Below are 14,683 nucleotides of genomic sequence, written 5' to 3'. Positions count from 1 at the left end.
TAAATTTTAAAAGATAACTGATGTAAGGTGTAAAATTGGATCTGTTAAAAACAAATTACCACCCTAGTCTTAATTTATGTTTATCATGATTTCTGTTGGTGAGATATCAGGGTTGTAAAGGAGAACGAATATGGGAGCATATATGAGGCAGACTTTAAGTCTGTCTTGATGGTTCCCAAGAAGAGCCAAAAACCAACAGGTACAGGATTCTTGGGCTGAGAAATAGTAGATTATTCTGTTCATCAGGACGCTAACACAGAATGAAGCATTATTTATTTATTTATTTATTTATTTATTTTTTTAATGAAGCATTTTTTAGAAGCACAGACAAAAACTGTTTTAGTAAAATGAACAACAGCCATGTGCTGGGGCCCCTTACAAGAGCTACTAAGAAGTAGCAGATGGGCTTTTCTGTTAGCAGCCGGAATACAGGTACTCCCTCTTCAGTCATGGAAATTGATGAGTAGCTTAGAAAACTGAAGAATACTATGCGTTCTCCCAAAATAGAAGGAAATAACATGGTTTTCACGCAGCAGTTTGTGATCTACTAGTGGAATGTGAAATCAGTTTTGTGGGTTCACATCAGAATTGTAATGCACAAATTAGGTTGTTTCAAAGTGAGAACCTCATTGTGATAGGGTATAAAGTTTGAAAGCCATTTAGAAGAGAAACCTAGATACGCTTCGCAGATGGCATGTCACTTCAGAGCAACTATGTTCGTAGCCAGGCTTTTGTGAATCAGTCTGGGATATGGTGCAATAAATAATGACATTTATTATGTGTATAAACAGGTTTAAGTTAAAAGTTACTTGTTTTTTATGAATTCAAAGGCAGAAAATTTATTTCATCATTGAAATTTCAAGTTTCCATGGTATCTGGGTCGCTGAGTGGGTTAAGCCTGTCTTCAGCTCACGTCATGATCTCAGGGTCCTGGGATCGAGTACTGCGTCGAGTTCTCTGCTGGGCGGGGAGCCTGCTTCCCCCTCTCTGTCTACTTGCAATCTGTCAAATAAATTAAATCTTTATTTTAAAAAGATTTTTAAAAAAATTTATTTGACATTACAAGTAGGCAGAGAGGCAGGCAGAGAGAGATGGGGAAGCAGGCTCCCTGTTGAGCAGAAAGCCTGATGGCGGGGCTTGATCCCAGGACCCTGAGATGACAACCTGAGCCAAAGGCAAAGGCCCAATCCACTGAGGCCCCCCCCCCCAATAAAATCTTAAAAAAAAATTTTCAAGTTCACACCAAGGGGTGCTATTAACCTGGAACCCATAACTTAGGGGAGAGAGGAATTGTCCTCACCATCACAATCACAGGTCATATCTTAAACTATGAATACGAATTTGGGAGGAGGTTGGAAAAGAACGGTTAACGTCCAATGCTGGATCAGTGTTTCTCATACTTTGTCTAGGACTTAGGTAAAAATAGATTGATTCAGTATGTGGGTGGTGGGGCTTGAGAATCTAAACTTCTAAAAACTCTTAGATGATGCCATTGCCTGCAAACTACACTTTTGAATAGGTGGTGAGGCCATTATGGAATTAAAGGTATTTGAAAATAATGAAGGTGCTTTGAAGGCATACTGTGTGCTTTAGAGAAGTTCTTTTCAATGAACACGAACTGAGTAATGTAGGCAGGCCTGGATATTTCATGTCATGAATTCTGTTCAAAGGAGTTGGTTAAATAACCTTTTTTGAACATGGTTCTGTATAGTTATTCATACTTAGTTGATAGAGTTGTTAAAATTAATTTTCCAGATGAGGAAATGGAGGCAGAGAGATTGACTGCCCAAATATGCAAAACAGAACTAAGATTTGCAGCCAGGAGTGAGCGCTTAGTTTTTGAAGAACACTATAGTAATAGCCTCTAGTATGGATACTCCAGTAAAAGGCAGAGCTGGAATCTATAATCAGACCATATTAGTCTTAGAAAACTGGGAATAACTTATTTCTCTTTTATTACTGTATTTCAGGTAACCAGTATCTGTTCTTACCACCAAATCGTTATATTTTTCATGGCGCTGAGGTATATTCAGACTCTGAAGATGACATCTTATCCTCTAGTTCTTGTGGCAGTAACAGTGATAGTGGAACATGTCAGAGTCCAAGTTTAGAAGAACACTTGGAGGATGAAAGTGAAATTGAAGAATTTTACAATGGTTTGGAAGATGAAGCTGATGTTAATGATAGAGCTGGAGGAACTGGATTTGGAATTGGTGGAGGTGATCAAGAGGCAGTCAGTGAAGCTATATCCATGAAACAGGAAGCAACAGACATTAACTATCCATCAAACAAATCATAATGTAATAATTGTCCAGGTACAGGAATTGTTCCACCAGCATTAGGAACTTTAGCATGTCAAAATGAATGTTTACTTGTGAATTCAACAGAGCAAAGAAACCAGAAAGGTGTAATATTTATAGACTGGTAAAATGGATTGTTTTTTTCATGGGTAATTTTTAACTTCTTATTTCTGTACTTGTACACTCAACACTAACTTTTTTTAAAAGAAGGGTACTAAGTATCTTTAATCACCTGTTGGTCAAAACTTTCTTTTAAAGGTTCATTTGTATGATAAATCCATATGTATATATAATTTTGTTCTTGCCTAGTGAGTTTCAACATTTTAAAGTTTTCAAAAGCCATTGGAATGTTAAATTAAAGGGAACAGCTTATCTAGACCAAAGAACGGTATTTTCACACTTTTCTTTATAACATTGAATGGTTTGAACTCCTTAAATGTCTGTTCTGCTAAACTTTTGATTCTTTATTAGCACAATTACCTATTTTTAAACACTGGCATTTTCCAAAACTTGTGGCAGCTAATAACTTTTTAAAAATCTCATGACATGCAGTGTGTAGAAGGAAGTCAACATTATGTGGGAGAGCACTCTGTTGTCTTTGCTTTTTAAAGTAAGACTTGGTGCTAAGAGTTTCAGGAATATTGTATTGTTGAAATGAAGATGGCTTTTGTACTTCCTGTGGACATGTAGAAAATGTCTATATTGGCTCCTAAAACTAACCTGAAAAAAATAAATGCTTTGGAAATGTTTTCAATTGCTTTAGAAACAATAGTGCCTGCCTGGGTACCCTTTGATTCAAGAATATTTGCCCTTGTTTAAATACCTGTCACTGTGGTAAAACCTGCATCAGTTCTTTCCCACAAGTATTAAACTGCCAAGATGTGAATATGCAAAGCCTTTATGAATCTATAATAATGGTACTTCATCTGGGGAGAGTGTAATATTTTGGACCGCTGCATTTCTTTTCCATTAATGAGGGGAGCAACAGGCCCCTGATTACGGTTCCAAAGTACTAAGATGTTAATTACAACTCAACCAGTAAGTACATGTCTCCTGTTGGGAGGATTTGGTGTAATAGACACCAAACTGCTAGCCGAGTATTGCAGAGATCAACATGATGTAACTTGCAATAGCTGAATAGTTAATGAATGAAATTAGTTTCTGTAACACCTTTATTTAAAAGCTTAGCCTGCCTTAAAACGAGAGATCAAGCTTTCCCAGCTGCAGAAGCTTCTTAGCTTTTCCAAAAAAGTTCATACTTTATAAAATTGCACTGAGCAATTTATTTTCCAGAACTTTACACCACATTACTCCCAAATTATAAAGTATTCCTATGTTGCTTTAGTATTTATTACAGTTTTTAAAAAGGGTTTGAAATATAGCTGTTCTTTAAATACCCAGCTAGGACCATTACTGCTAGAGAGAAAAACTTTGTTGAATGGCCACTTCCCTACCTAAAAGATGTTTCAATCTGAATTATTTGGCTACACTAAAGAATGCAGTTTATTTAGTTTTCCATTTGCATGATGTGTGTTTGTGCTATAGATGATATTTTAAATTGAAAAATTTGTTTTAAATTATTTTTACAGTGAAGACTGTTTTCAGCTCTTTTTATATTGTACATAGTCTTTTATGTAATCTACTGGCATATGTTTTGTAGACTGTTTAATGACTGGATATCTTCCTCCAACTTTTGAAATACAAAACCAGTGTTTTATACTTGTACACTGTTTTAAAGTCTATTAAAATTGTCATTTGACTTTTTTCTGTTAAATTACATTGTTCAAGGTATAAAATTTTAATCTTAAAGATAACCTGTCACAGCTTTGAGGGCCATAGTAAGATGCTTTCTTCTGACATTTCTTCATTCAACTTGAGTCTAAACAGAATAGTAAGCAAACACTGGTTTTAGCAGTTGGTGCTTCACTAAAAGTTTGAAAACTAATAGTTCAATTCTAGGCCCAGAAACCTTTGTAGGTGAAAAGTGGGGAGAGGCAAGGCAGGGCCCAAGAACTTGATATACAGAAGACCCAACATAAGTTCAGGACTTTGGTAGTAAGACTATAAAAGAGTAGTGGAAATAGGGGGAACTCAAAGTATTTGGAGCATCACAGGTAACACAAGTCTTAACACACAGGAAGGTGTGGACAAAAAATGACTGCAGACCACATTTGGTATGAACTTTTCAACGCTGCCTTGCAAAACCTTTATCCCTTCAAGTTCTTGAGTGACATATTACTGTTCAAGAAGCCAGGAACATGCCCCTTGCCTTCCTCACCAGCAAATTTTTGAAGTGAATTTTAAAACAGTACTCTTATTCATCAAGGTTATTTATAAAATGTAAAAACAAGACAGTACTCTGCCCTGGTATGTCCTGTTTTCACTAGAGAAATTACCTGTAAAAATTTCATCTTCAGGTATTATAAAAAACAGACTGCATTCACTATGCACAAAATGGGAAGGTTCACACCTTAAAAGGTGGTGGTCAGTTTAAGTAGTTAAGCTAAATACATGTTTTGACAACAGCTAATTTTAAGCCTTGTATTGAGTCTCCTTGGTTAATGCAGTATATATTTCACCGGCTGTAATACCCTAATTAACGATACATGATGGTTTTGTTAGCACTGCTCTTCGTGGTGTCGGAAATAATAGTGTGCTTTCAATCGGTGGGTTTACATCATCCACCCATGAAGCAATTATTTGGTAAGTTTCGTTTGAAAGAATTCTCAACTCCTAGACTTGCTAGAAAGGCAGTGTGTGTATGTACACCATAACAAAGTCTAAAGCCTTAAGCTAGGATGTTATCAGAAATAGGGAGAAATGGTCTAATGACCTCTCCTCCCCACTTCAGAGTGCCTCTCAACTCTATTGTCTGGGAAACTTTTTTTAAAGTATAACCCAGGCCATCACTCCTTAGAGATAACATTTAATTGGCATAAGGAGACCCGTGCATAGTATTAAAGAAGGTACCTCCAGAGGTTTGAGAAAGGAAAACAGGGGAGTTCGCTTCTGCATTTGACTCTCCATTCCAGAGGGGGTTGGCCTCACAGGGAAGGCAGACTTCCATGAAACAAGGGGACTAGTCTCAATTTATCTCTAGGAGTGGTTCAGCAATTAGCAAACACTGGCAAGAATAGGGGGCTACTGGGGCACCTGGGTGGCTCAGTCAGTTAAGAGACTGCCTTTGGCTCAAGTCATGAACTCAGGGTCCTGGGATCAAGTCGAGCTCTCTGCTCAGTGGGGTTTCTCCATCTCTCTCTGCAGCTCACCCTGCTTATGTTGTCAAAATCTTGAAAAAGAAAATAGGGAGCTATTAAACCAGGAAGAATTCCTTGGTAAAGGAAACTACCATAAAGAGTATGGATGGCCAAAGTGCAAAAAAGGTTGGGGAGTATGAAAGTATGAAAGGAATACATGCCCTTGCTCTTCGCTCACCATATGCTGCTCCTTCAGGGGAAGATAGCCCTGTTACCCTTTGAGGACTTTTTGTTAAACAAAAAACTAAATGTAAAAACCAAATGTAAGAAAGGCTAGGGCTTTTTACTGTAATTCTCTAGTTATAAAAAACTGCACTCTGGTTTTGTTGCATGCAATGTATGTCTTGGTTCTACCATTTCGGTCAGTTTGAACAATGGCTATTGATTAAAATCACTACTGAACCAGACAGGAGCTACAAACAGCTAATTGCTCTTACTAGTAGATCTGTACGGAAGCCAAATATTTTCAAGTTTAGTCCACTCCATAATCACAGTTTATAATTTAGTGAACTCAGTTCTTACTTTCTACACTAATATACAAAGCTCAAGATATTTTTCTTGCCTTTAAAAAAAAAAATAGGCTGCATACTCCGTGTATAGCCCAATGCAGAGCTTGAACTCATGACTCTTTGAGAACAAGACCTGAGCTGAAATCAAGAATCAGATGCTTAACCACTGACTGAGCCACCCAGGTGCTATTTTTAAAAAAAGCAAACAGCAGTTTGAAAAATCTTCAATGGCATTTTAATTTTCTATTATTAATCTCTTTTCTGTGAATGCTACTTACTGTATGTCTGCAGCAACAGAGGGAGAAGAGTATAAGACTCACCCAAATTAAGCCTTGTACTGTTGTGCTCCTAGATAAGATGTGCCAGGTCCTTGTTAAAATATTTGTTCAGAGTGCCTGGGTGGCTCAGTTGGTTAAGCAACTGCCTTTGGCTCAGGTCATGATCCTGGAGTCCCGGGATCGAGTCCCACATTAGGCTCCCTGCTCGGCAGGGAGTCTGCTTCTCCCTCTGGCCCTCCCCCCCTCTCATGCTCGCTCTCTCATTCTCTCTCTCTCTCTCTCTCTCTCAAATAAATAAAATCTTTAAAAAAAAATTTGTTCAATGAAATCCATCTGTATTAATCCAAAGTGACTGCTATTTCACAGATCAGCTACATATAGCATAAAGGTTACTAAAGAAAAAAAATAATCTGATAAATACACATGAGTTTTCGATGTGAACAATCACTACCGTCAAGAAATGGATGCACAGGGAAACAATACAAAAGGAAGAATTTTCAGAGGGAGAGTGCTACTTTGAGAGCTGAATTACTGTATGTGAGAATACTGCTTAAGGGCTTCCATCTATATAAAAAGACACCGATGGCTTACCAGTGGCAGTTTTTAAGTTAAACTGGAAAATAGAGGTCCACAATGCCTTCTCCAAAACCCTTGGGCTCATTTGCATTTTTGAATTATGAATGTTAACAGATTTTTAAAAGCACCCCCAGGGGTCTGAGGCAGCACTTAAGATCAAACACACTGAAGTAAACCTATTAACACTGCCACAGTAAAATGTACAAATAGTCCCATTTAATACCATAAATAGCCTCAACAATTCAAATCAAGTTCTGCTGCAAAATGAGGTAACAAATTTTTTTTCAGAGTTGCTTCGGATTTGGGAATTATAATAGCTAAGAAAATGTGAGACCTCTGTAAAAACAGTTTTGTATGGCAAAGGTAATAATCTAAAATCTAAAAGACCTTCCCTGAGACACTGAGGAATTTTGAATCTTATATGAGAACCACTGAAAGAGTAAATATTAAACCAATAAATCTTTATTACTTAAACAATTTTCACGGCATTTTAAAAAATAAATTTAAAAAATAAATATTTGCATTATAGCAGAAAGTCACATGTGTTGCATCAACTCACTGTTACAGTTAATCACAGGAGATAACTAAGCATCAGCACCATAAAAACTGTGTTAAGCTTTGTTTCTAAAAATTCAAGGAAATAGTCTAAAGCACTGAAAATTCTGACTAAATACCAACCTGCAGCATCAGTAGTTTTGGAAGCTATAAGCCAGTGGTTGGTGCTCATAGTAGCCAGTTTCTATTCCTGGCAGCTGTAGGACAAAGTTCTTCCAGTACTGAATAGTAAGCTTTCTGATAGCCTCCCACTTATCAGTAGCATCTCCAGGTTCACAAAAGGAAAGAACCACAAGTTATTTAGGTAATTCCTATCTGTAATTTAGATTTGCACAAGGATATTTATTCTAGTAAAAAAGCAAAGATTGTGTTTCATCATGCTAATTTTTTGCTTTTATAGATTCTCAGAATAAGATTTAATCATAATTGTTAATCCTTTTAGCTCAGTTGAATTACAACCATAGAAACTGTACTGGTATCAGAACATAACTATTTTATTACAAAACTTAACATTATTTACAAAATGAAAAAATAATCGAATGACTATTGCAGGCCAAAGATAAAGGTTTTTCACTCAGTGATTGAAAATTAAGCAACATTTCCATGCACTCACACACCAGATCATTTGTGAAATATGCAAACTCTTCAAATTCATGTTAGTAAAACTTCAATGTATTCACAATGCTTGTATGTTTATTGGAAGATGGCAAAAAAAATCCATGGTTCTGTACAATAAGCTTAATATTAACACAGTTTGTTCATTTTCCTTTATTTTTTGGCTTCCATGAATACTCAGAGCATTGAACATTTTGCAAGTAAGAATTATAACAGTACCTCTGTCACCTTGCTGAATTCATCACCACAAGAAAAACACAATTAGTTTAATGCTTTTGCAATAAACTGATTAGTTAATATTTCCAAAGTTATATTAAACTGAAGCCTTCATTATGATCGATTGCTTGAATCAGTTTAGAGCGTAGAGTTTCTTTATCTTTGTATTTTGGAAGATCCAGAAGATTAAAACAGGTATGAGAAACTGGGAGATATTCCTCGCCACCTCCTGTTGACTGGATGACTAGTTTTAGACTCTTCATACCAAGAATAGGAATGCGATCACTACCTGTCAAAAATACTAACAAGAAAAAAAATCATTCAGCCAACCACTTTTACCAAAACATAGAGTACCAAGTTATTTAGTACAGTCACCATGGCAAACCTTTATATTATTAATATTTACTCTAATGTGGAAGCATGATTTTGGAGACATACTAATTATACATCCAGATAATATTTTTCCTTTAGAAGTATAATCTTAATGTTAGCACACAGAATATGCTTAATAAATATTTGATGAATAAATGACTACCATCCTTGACAAAACATTTGAGAGCCATTCTTTTGGGAATAGCCATTTAGTCTATACATCAAATACAAAATGCAGTTTTTTCAAAGTGCAGTTTTGATTATGATTCCTTTTTCAATGTTTCTAACATTTTTTTTAAAGATTCTATTTATTTGACAGAGAAAGACACAGCGAGAGAGGGAGCACAAGCAGGGGGAGTCGGAGAGGGAGAAGGTGGCTTCCTGCCGAGCAGACAGCCCGATGGGGGGGCCTCGATCCCAAAACCCTGGGATCAGGACCTGAGCCGAAGGCAGATACTTAATGACTGAGCCACCCAGGTGCCCCAGTTTCCAACATTTTTGAATAAAAATTTATAATGGACAGCTAAAACTCAAATCACTTAAGAAAGACTTGTCATCCTTAAAATATGCAAATTCAGCCAAGCTTATTTCAGCCGTCAGAAAAAGATTAACAAAAATATTCTTGGCAATAGCAGGAATATCAAAGGGAGTGTCATTTCCTGATGAATGGATAAGTAAGATGTGAGACAGACACACACACACAATGGAATATTATTCAGCCATCAAAAAGAAATGAAATCTTGCCATTTGTAAAAAATGTGGATGGAGCTGGAGTGTATTAGGCTAAGCGAAATAAGTCAGTCAGAGAAAGACAAACACCATATGATCCCACAGGTACGTGGAATTTAAGAAAGAAAACAGATGGACATATGGGAAGGGGGAAAAGAAAAAAAAAAAAAGGAGAGAGGGAAATAAGCCACAGTGAGTCTAAATGACAGAGAACAAACTAAAAAGTGGAAGGGAGGTGAGGGATGCGCTAGATGGGGGAGGGGTATGAAGGACCGCACTTATGAGCACTGCCTGCTGTATTTAACAAATCACTGAATTCTATGCCAGAAACCAATATTGTGCTCTATGTTAACAAAATTTAAATTAAAAAAGTAACAAAATACAAACATAGGGAGTGTCATTGCAATGAGAATATACATTTAACAGATGAAAGACACACTAGGTTATAAATGAGTACAAAGTCCTACAAAAGTTCTATTTTCCACAGAAATTCCCAAAGTTTTGATGAAAAAGGAAAAAGAAAAGCCAAAAGAAAAAAAAAAAAAAAAGCTATCCTCTAGAAATCTTTTTAGAAATTCTAAAAGGAACTACAACCCTAGTTGATTGTAGTCAATGTTAGAGTTTGTTTTCATTTGAAAGAATCAATTCTATTTGAGGCAAACCGAATGCAGCTTTCAAAATAAGAATGCAGATAAATCTACTCTAACTGAAAATTAGAAACAGTACCTTGGAATGATACTATAGGGAAAATACCTTATCCAACAAAGCGGTCAATTAATCTATGGCAATAAGTTTAATAGTTAACTCCATTTCCCATAAAACATACAGGACTAGTTAGAAATACTTACACAGAAATTGTTTTTTCTTTTCCAGTGGTAATTCATGAAATACTTCCCAAAAAATTTTTATCGTTGGATGTTCTGCCCAATATTCCCCTTTGTATTCTGTATTCTAAAAACAACATAATCTTTTATTAATATTAAGTGATCTTAGTTTTGTCTTGAATCTGTCAAGTTTTCTGTGGTAGTCAATTTCCACAATGGCCCCTAATTATCTCTGCCTCCTATTGCTCATGCCCTTCCTTATGTAGCCCCTCCCACAGCATATAGGCCTGACTCTGTAATCATCAGGATATAGCAGGTATAAGAAATACATGACTTCTGAGGCTAACTCATAACAAACTCTGTGGCTTCAACCTCTTTGATCATTCACTCCGGGGAGAACCAGGTGTCATTTCAAGAGAACACTCAAAGAACTGTATAGGGAGGTCGTCTTGGTGAAACACTAGGCTTTTAGCCAACAGTCTTGTGAGTGAGCCATCTTGGAAGGTAATCTATCCTTAATGAAGTCTTCAGGTGACTAAAGCACCAACCAGTATTTTGACTGCAATCTCATGAGAGACCCCTAAGCTAAAAACACCCAGCTAAAGCTGTTCCTGAAATGCTCGCCAGCAGAAAAGTGGGAAAATAAATGTTCAGTTTTTTTTTCTTTTAAAGATTTTATTTATTTATTTGACAGACAGAGATCACAAGTAGGCAGAGGCAGGCAGAGAGAGAGGGGAGGAAGCAGGCTCCCCGTGGAGCAGAGAGCCCGATGTGGGGCTCGATCCCAGGACCCTGGGATCATGACCTGAGCCGAAGGCAGAGGCTTTAACCCACTGAGCCACCCAGGCGCCCCGTTCACTGTTTATTTTAAACCACTAAATTTTGGGATAATCTGCAGCAGTGGAGCTAGTGTACTTCTCTTTTTAAAAAAATGCCAGCACTAAGAAAAGGTGAGGAAAGAGGAGAGAGGGAGAGCAAATCTTACACTGTAAAGTGTTCTTTAAAATCTAGGTATAGTTGGCCTTAAATTTTAGTTCTCAGGAAGAACCTTCCAGCATCAGGGCCTTTGGACACACTGTTCTCTCACCCTAGACCTCTTAGCCACATCCTCCTCCTTCCTTTGTTCGTCAGGCTAATTTCTATTTATACTTTAAGACTCAGACTAAAGGTCACCAAATTCATTCACGGATTCATTCAACAGATACACAGAAAGTTTTAGTCAAAATGTGGAGCTCTGGGTAAACTGCAGTCAACAAAGTCCTTCCTTACCTTATAGAGACTGCCATCTACTGAGATGCTTTCCCAGATTTGTGTAGCCTAGGTTAAGTTCTTGACATATTATTCAGTGAACACTCTTTCTTTGTATTCATCAGAGTTAAATTATTTAATGTCTACCTTCCTTATTACAGGGCAAAGACCATGTTTCAGTCTCATTTACTGAGGTCTCCCTAATCTCCTGCACAGTACTCGCTATCCACAGGGGCTCAATAAGTATTTGCTAATGGGCTGCTTAAAATTTTGGGCTCTGTTTATAGCCATGATTATCTCAATGACTGATATCTTGAAATCTACAAATTACTTGCTATTTGTAAACAGTTTTGGAGAAAAATGGCTGAAATTCTAGCTGTCAATTAATTAATGAATATGAATTATAGTCTGTGAGCATGTTAGTGGGGAATGAAAGGAGGATGACTAAAGTTTTTTCTTTTTTTTCAAAACCTCTATATAGTTCTGGGGAAATGTGTACACAGTCCTGATGAAAGAAAGAGCATTTAAAAGTCACAAATCATAATCACTGAAATTATAATGCATCACATACACAATGAAAAGAAACCGAAGTATACTAAGTACACTAAAGTATACTAAACTATTTCTATCAATTATATCTTCAAGTGAGGTTTTAAGTACTTACTGAGTGCTCTTCTAGGCTCTGGGAATATAGCAGTGAACAAAGAGACAAAATCCTGCCTTCATAATGCTTACATTGGCGGCGGGGTGGGGGGGGGGGGCGCGTGGGCAGCAGGTAGGAAGAAGCAACAGACAGTGAAGACAATTGAGTAAAATTTATGTTAAGTCAAATTCTAAGAGAAAATAAAGCAGGGAAAGCAGATTGTGTGTGTGTGTGTGTGTGTACGCTCAAGTTTAGATGGTAGCCAGTAAAGGTCTCTGAGAAGGTATAAAGACATAAAAGGAAGTAAAAAGCAGGAACCCTTTCAGACTTACAAGGTGAAAAAAGTTTCAGGCATAGGGAAAAGAAAGGTCCCAGGACTGGCTCAGCGAAGAAGCTGTTAAGGCTGAAGTAGTGTAAGAGAGAAAAAGAATGATAGGAGAGGAGGCAAAAAGGACAAATTGTGTAGGATGTAAAGTGTGATGAGAGGCCAATGTATCATTTTTCATTTCAGGGTGACTGGAGGTGGAATCCATTTCCACTAGGGTCTCCTTAAGGTCCGTACAGCTTTCTTCTCTTGAGCAGATCAATTTGACCAAAAAAAGAAATCTTCAATCTCCTTCCTGGAGGATTTAAGCTTGCCTATCAGCTTTCCTCAGTTCTTCCTGGTCTCCCAGATTCTGTGGCTCTCCCTACCGTTGTCTTTTGCTGTCTAAGAAAGAGAACCTGAGTAGTCTAACAATCCCTTAAATTAGCTCTGAAGTAATTCTACTGCTTTTAGCCTAACCATTCATCCTGCCACCACAATAACATGATGTACCAATTTCTGAGCCTTTTAGAAATTCTAGGGTGTGAAATGGGTTGCCTCTTAAAAACCCTGCCCCTCAGGAGGCTTAGAGTTCAATTTTCTTTGCTCTAGTCACTCATCAACTCATCCATCCATGCATTTTCTGTCTTCAAAAACTTCTTTTTTCTCTTGTTAATGGTATTTTTATATTTTCTCTGTGTATTCTATTTTTATTCCTTTATTGTCATTCTAGTGAGATTCTGGAAAGGAGCAGAGAAAAAACAGGTTTATTCTAGTATGTTTAACTAACTAGAAGTCCTAATTATTTTTGAATTTAAAAAATGTATTCCTGAATTATTAAAGGGTAAAACTGGCCTTTTCTGGTGTGTGTATTGTTCTGTGAGTTTGAAGCGCATGTATCAACTCGTGTACCTACCACCACAATCAGGACACGGAACACTCATCATCCCAAAGAACTCTTTAGTGCTACCCTCTCCTGTCACATACCCACTCCCGCTAGCCCACTTCACCATATTTTTGTCTCTTCAAAAATGTCATGTACATGGAATCATAGAGTATATAATCCTTCTTCACACTGCGTAAGGACTCTGAGTCATCCCAAATGTCGCATGTATCAGGAATGTATCCCTTTTCATTGCTTAGTATTCTACTGTATGGATATACCCTAGGCTGGTTTATCTGTTCACCCACTGAAGGAAATCTGAGGTTGTTTATTGTTTTTGACATGTTTGCAGGTTTTTAAAACACAATAAAAAAACAAACTGTGGTAAAATACCTATAAACGAAGTTCACCATCTTAACCCTTTTTAAGTGTACAGTTTGGTGCCATTAAGTACATTCACGCTGTTACGCAACCATCACCACCATCCATCTCCAGAACTCTTCATCTGGCTAAACTGAAACTCAATACCCATTAAACAATAATGCCCCATACCCCCTTGTTTATAGATTTTTGTATGAACATAACTTAATACCTTAGAGTAGAATTGCTAGCTCATGTGTTAAGTGCATATTTAACTTTGTAAGAAAATGCCAAACTGTTTCCAAAGTGGCCATACCATCTGTATTCCCACCAGCAATGTATGAAAGTTCCCAATGCCCTGTATCCTTATTAGACTTACTGTATTTTGTGATGTTAGCTAACTTGACAGGTGTCGTTATGTATCAAACTTTTTAAAAATTATTTGAGAGAGTGAGTAAGTGAGAGAGAAAGATACAGAACAGGATCAGGGGCACAGGGTGAGGGAGTGGGAGAAGCAGTAGGGAGCCCAACGTGGGGATCAATCCCAGGACCCCAGGATTATGACCCTGAGCCAAAGGCGGGAAGCCTAACGGACTGAGCCACCCAGGTGCCCTATATCAAACTCTTACTGCAAGAATTGTATCAGGTGTTTTCTAGATTACAAGTAAGAAAAAATTCTTTTTGTGTGTGTGTTGAATTTTTAAAAATTCACATACAATGTATTATTTGCTTCAGGGGTACAGAACAAAGATGGAAAAACTTGTAAGTCAAACTTGCATACATCTTTCTCAAAGCTGATCTAGCCTAGCACTTTTTATTCAATGTTTATCTGAAGAAATATCTGAGAATTCTTTGTACAAAGAAGGAAAAGAAAAAAGTTCCTAAAAATTCCTAATCTTCTTCCTAAAGATCCCTTTATTGGTTAAGGCACTAGTGATGAAGATCATGAATATTATTTACTCTCTGCTAAAAAATTTAACATTGAGACTAATCAGGAAAAAAAGAAACAACCAT

At 37.1% G+C, this 14,683-nt stretch overlaps 2 protein-coding genes across 6 annotated transcripts in view; one reads left to right on the top strand and one right to left on the bottom strand.

Moving 5' to 3' along the window:
* SIRT1 (sirtuin 1) overlaps positions 1-4,059 on the top strand; it is a 28,327-nt gene extending 24,268 nt beyond the window's left edge. For 2 of the 3 annotated variants that reach the window (XM_032841973.1, XM_032841989.1), the window contains one exon: positions 1,971-4,059. In XM_032841973.1, the coding sequence (XP_032697864.1) occupies positions 1,971-2,299 (329 nt within the window). In that variant the 3' untranslated portion in view covers positions 2,300-4,059. The remainder of the gene's footprint in view (positions 1-1,970) is intronic. The other variant, XM_032841981.1, reaches the window with a different exon arrangement.
* A 3,889-nt stretch (positions 4,060-7,948) lies between these two features.
* Positions 7,949-14,683, bottom strand: part of HERC4 (HECT and RLD domain containing E3 ubiquitin protein ligase 4) — a 116,477-nt gene continuing 109,742 nt past the window's right edge. For all 3 annotated transcript variants that reach the window (XM_032841930.1, XM_032841940.1, XM_032841950.1), the window contains 2 exons: positions 10,256-10,358; positions 7,949-8,607 (listed from right to left, as the gene is read on the bottom strand). In XM_032841930.1, coding sequence (XP_032697821.1) covers positions 8,399-8,607; positions 10,256-10,358 — 312 coding nt within the window. In that variant the 3' untranslated portion in view covers positions 7,949-8,398. The remainder of the gene's footprint in view (positions 8,608-10,255; positions 10,359-14,683) is intronic.

Source organism: Lontra canadensis, unplaced genomic scaffold (assembly GCF_010015895.1).
Source record: "Lontra canadensis isolate GAN:19392208 unplaced genomic scaffold, GSC_riverotter_1.0 scaffold3, whole genome shotgun sequence".
Classification (NCBI taxonomy): domain Eukaryota; kingdom Metazoa; phylum Chordata; class Mammalia; order Carnivora; family Mustelidae; genus Lontra; species Lontra canadensis.
Note: the sequence above shows the minus strand (reverse complement) of the source record. Positions and strands in the feature narration are given on the sequence as shown.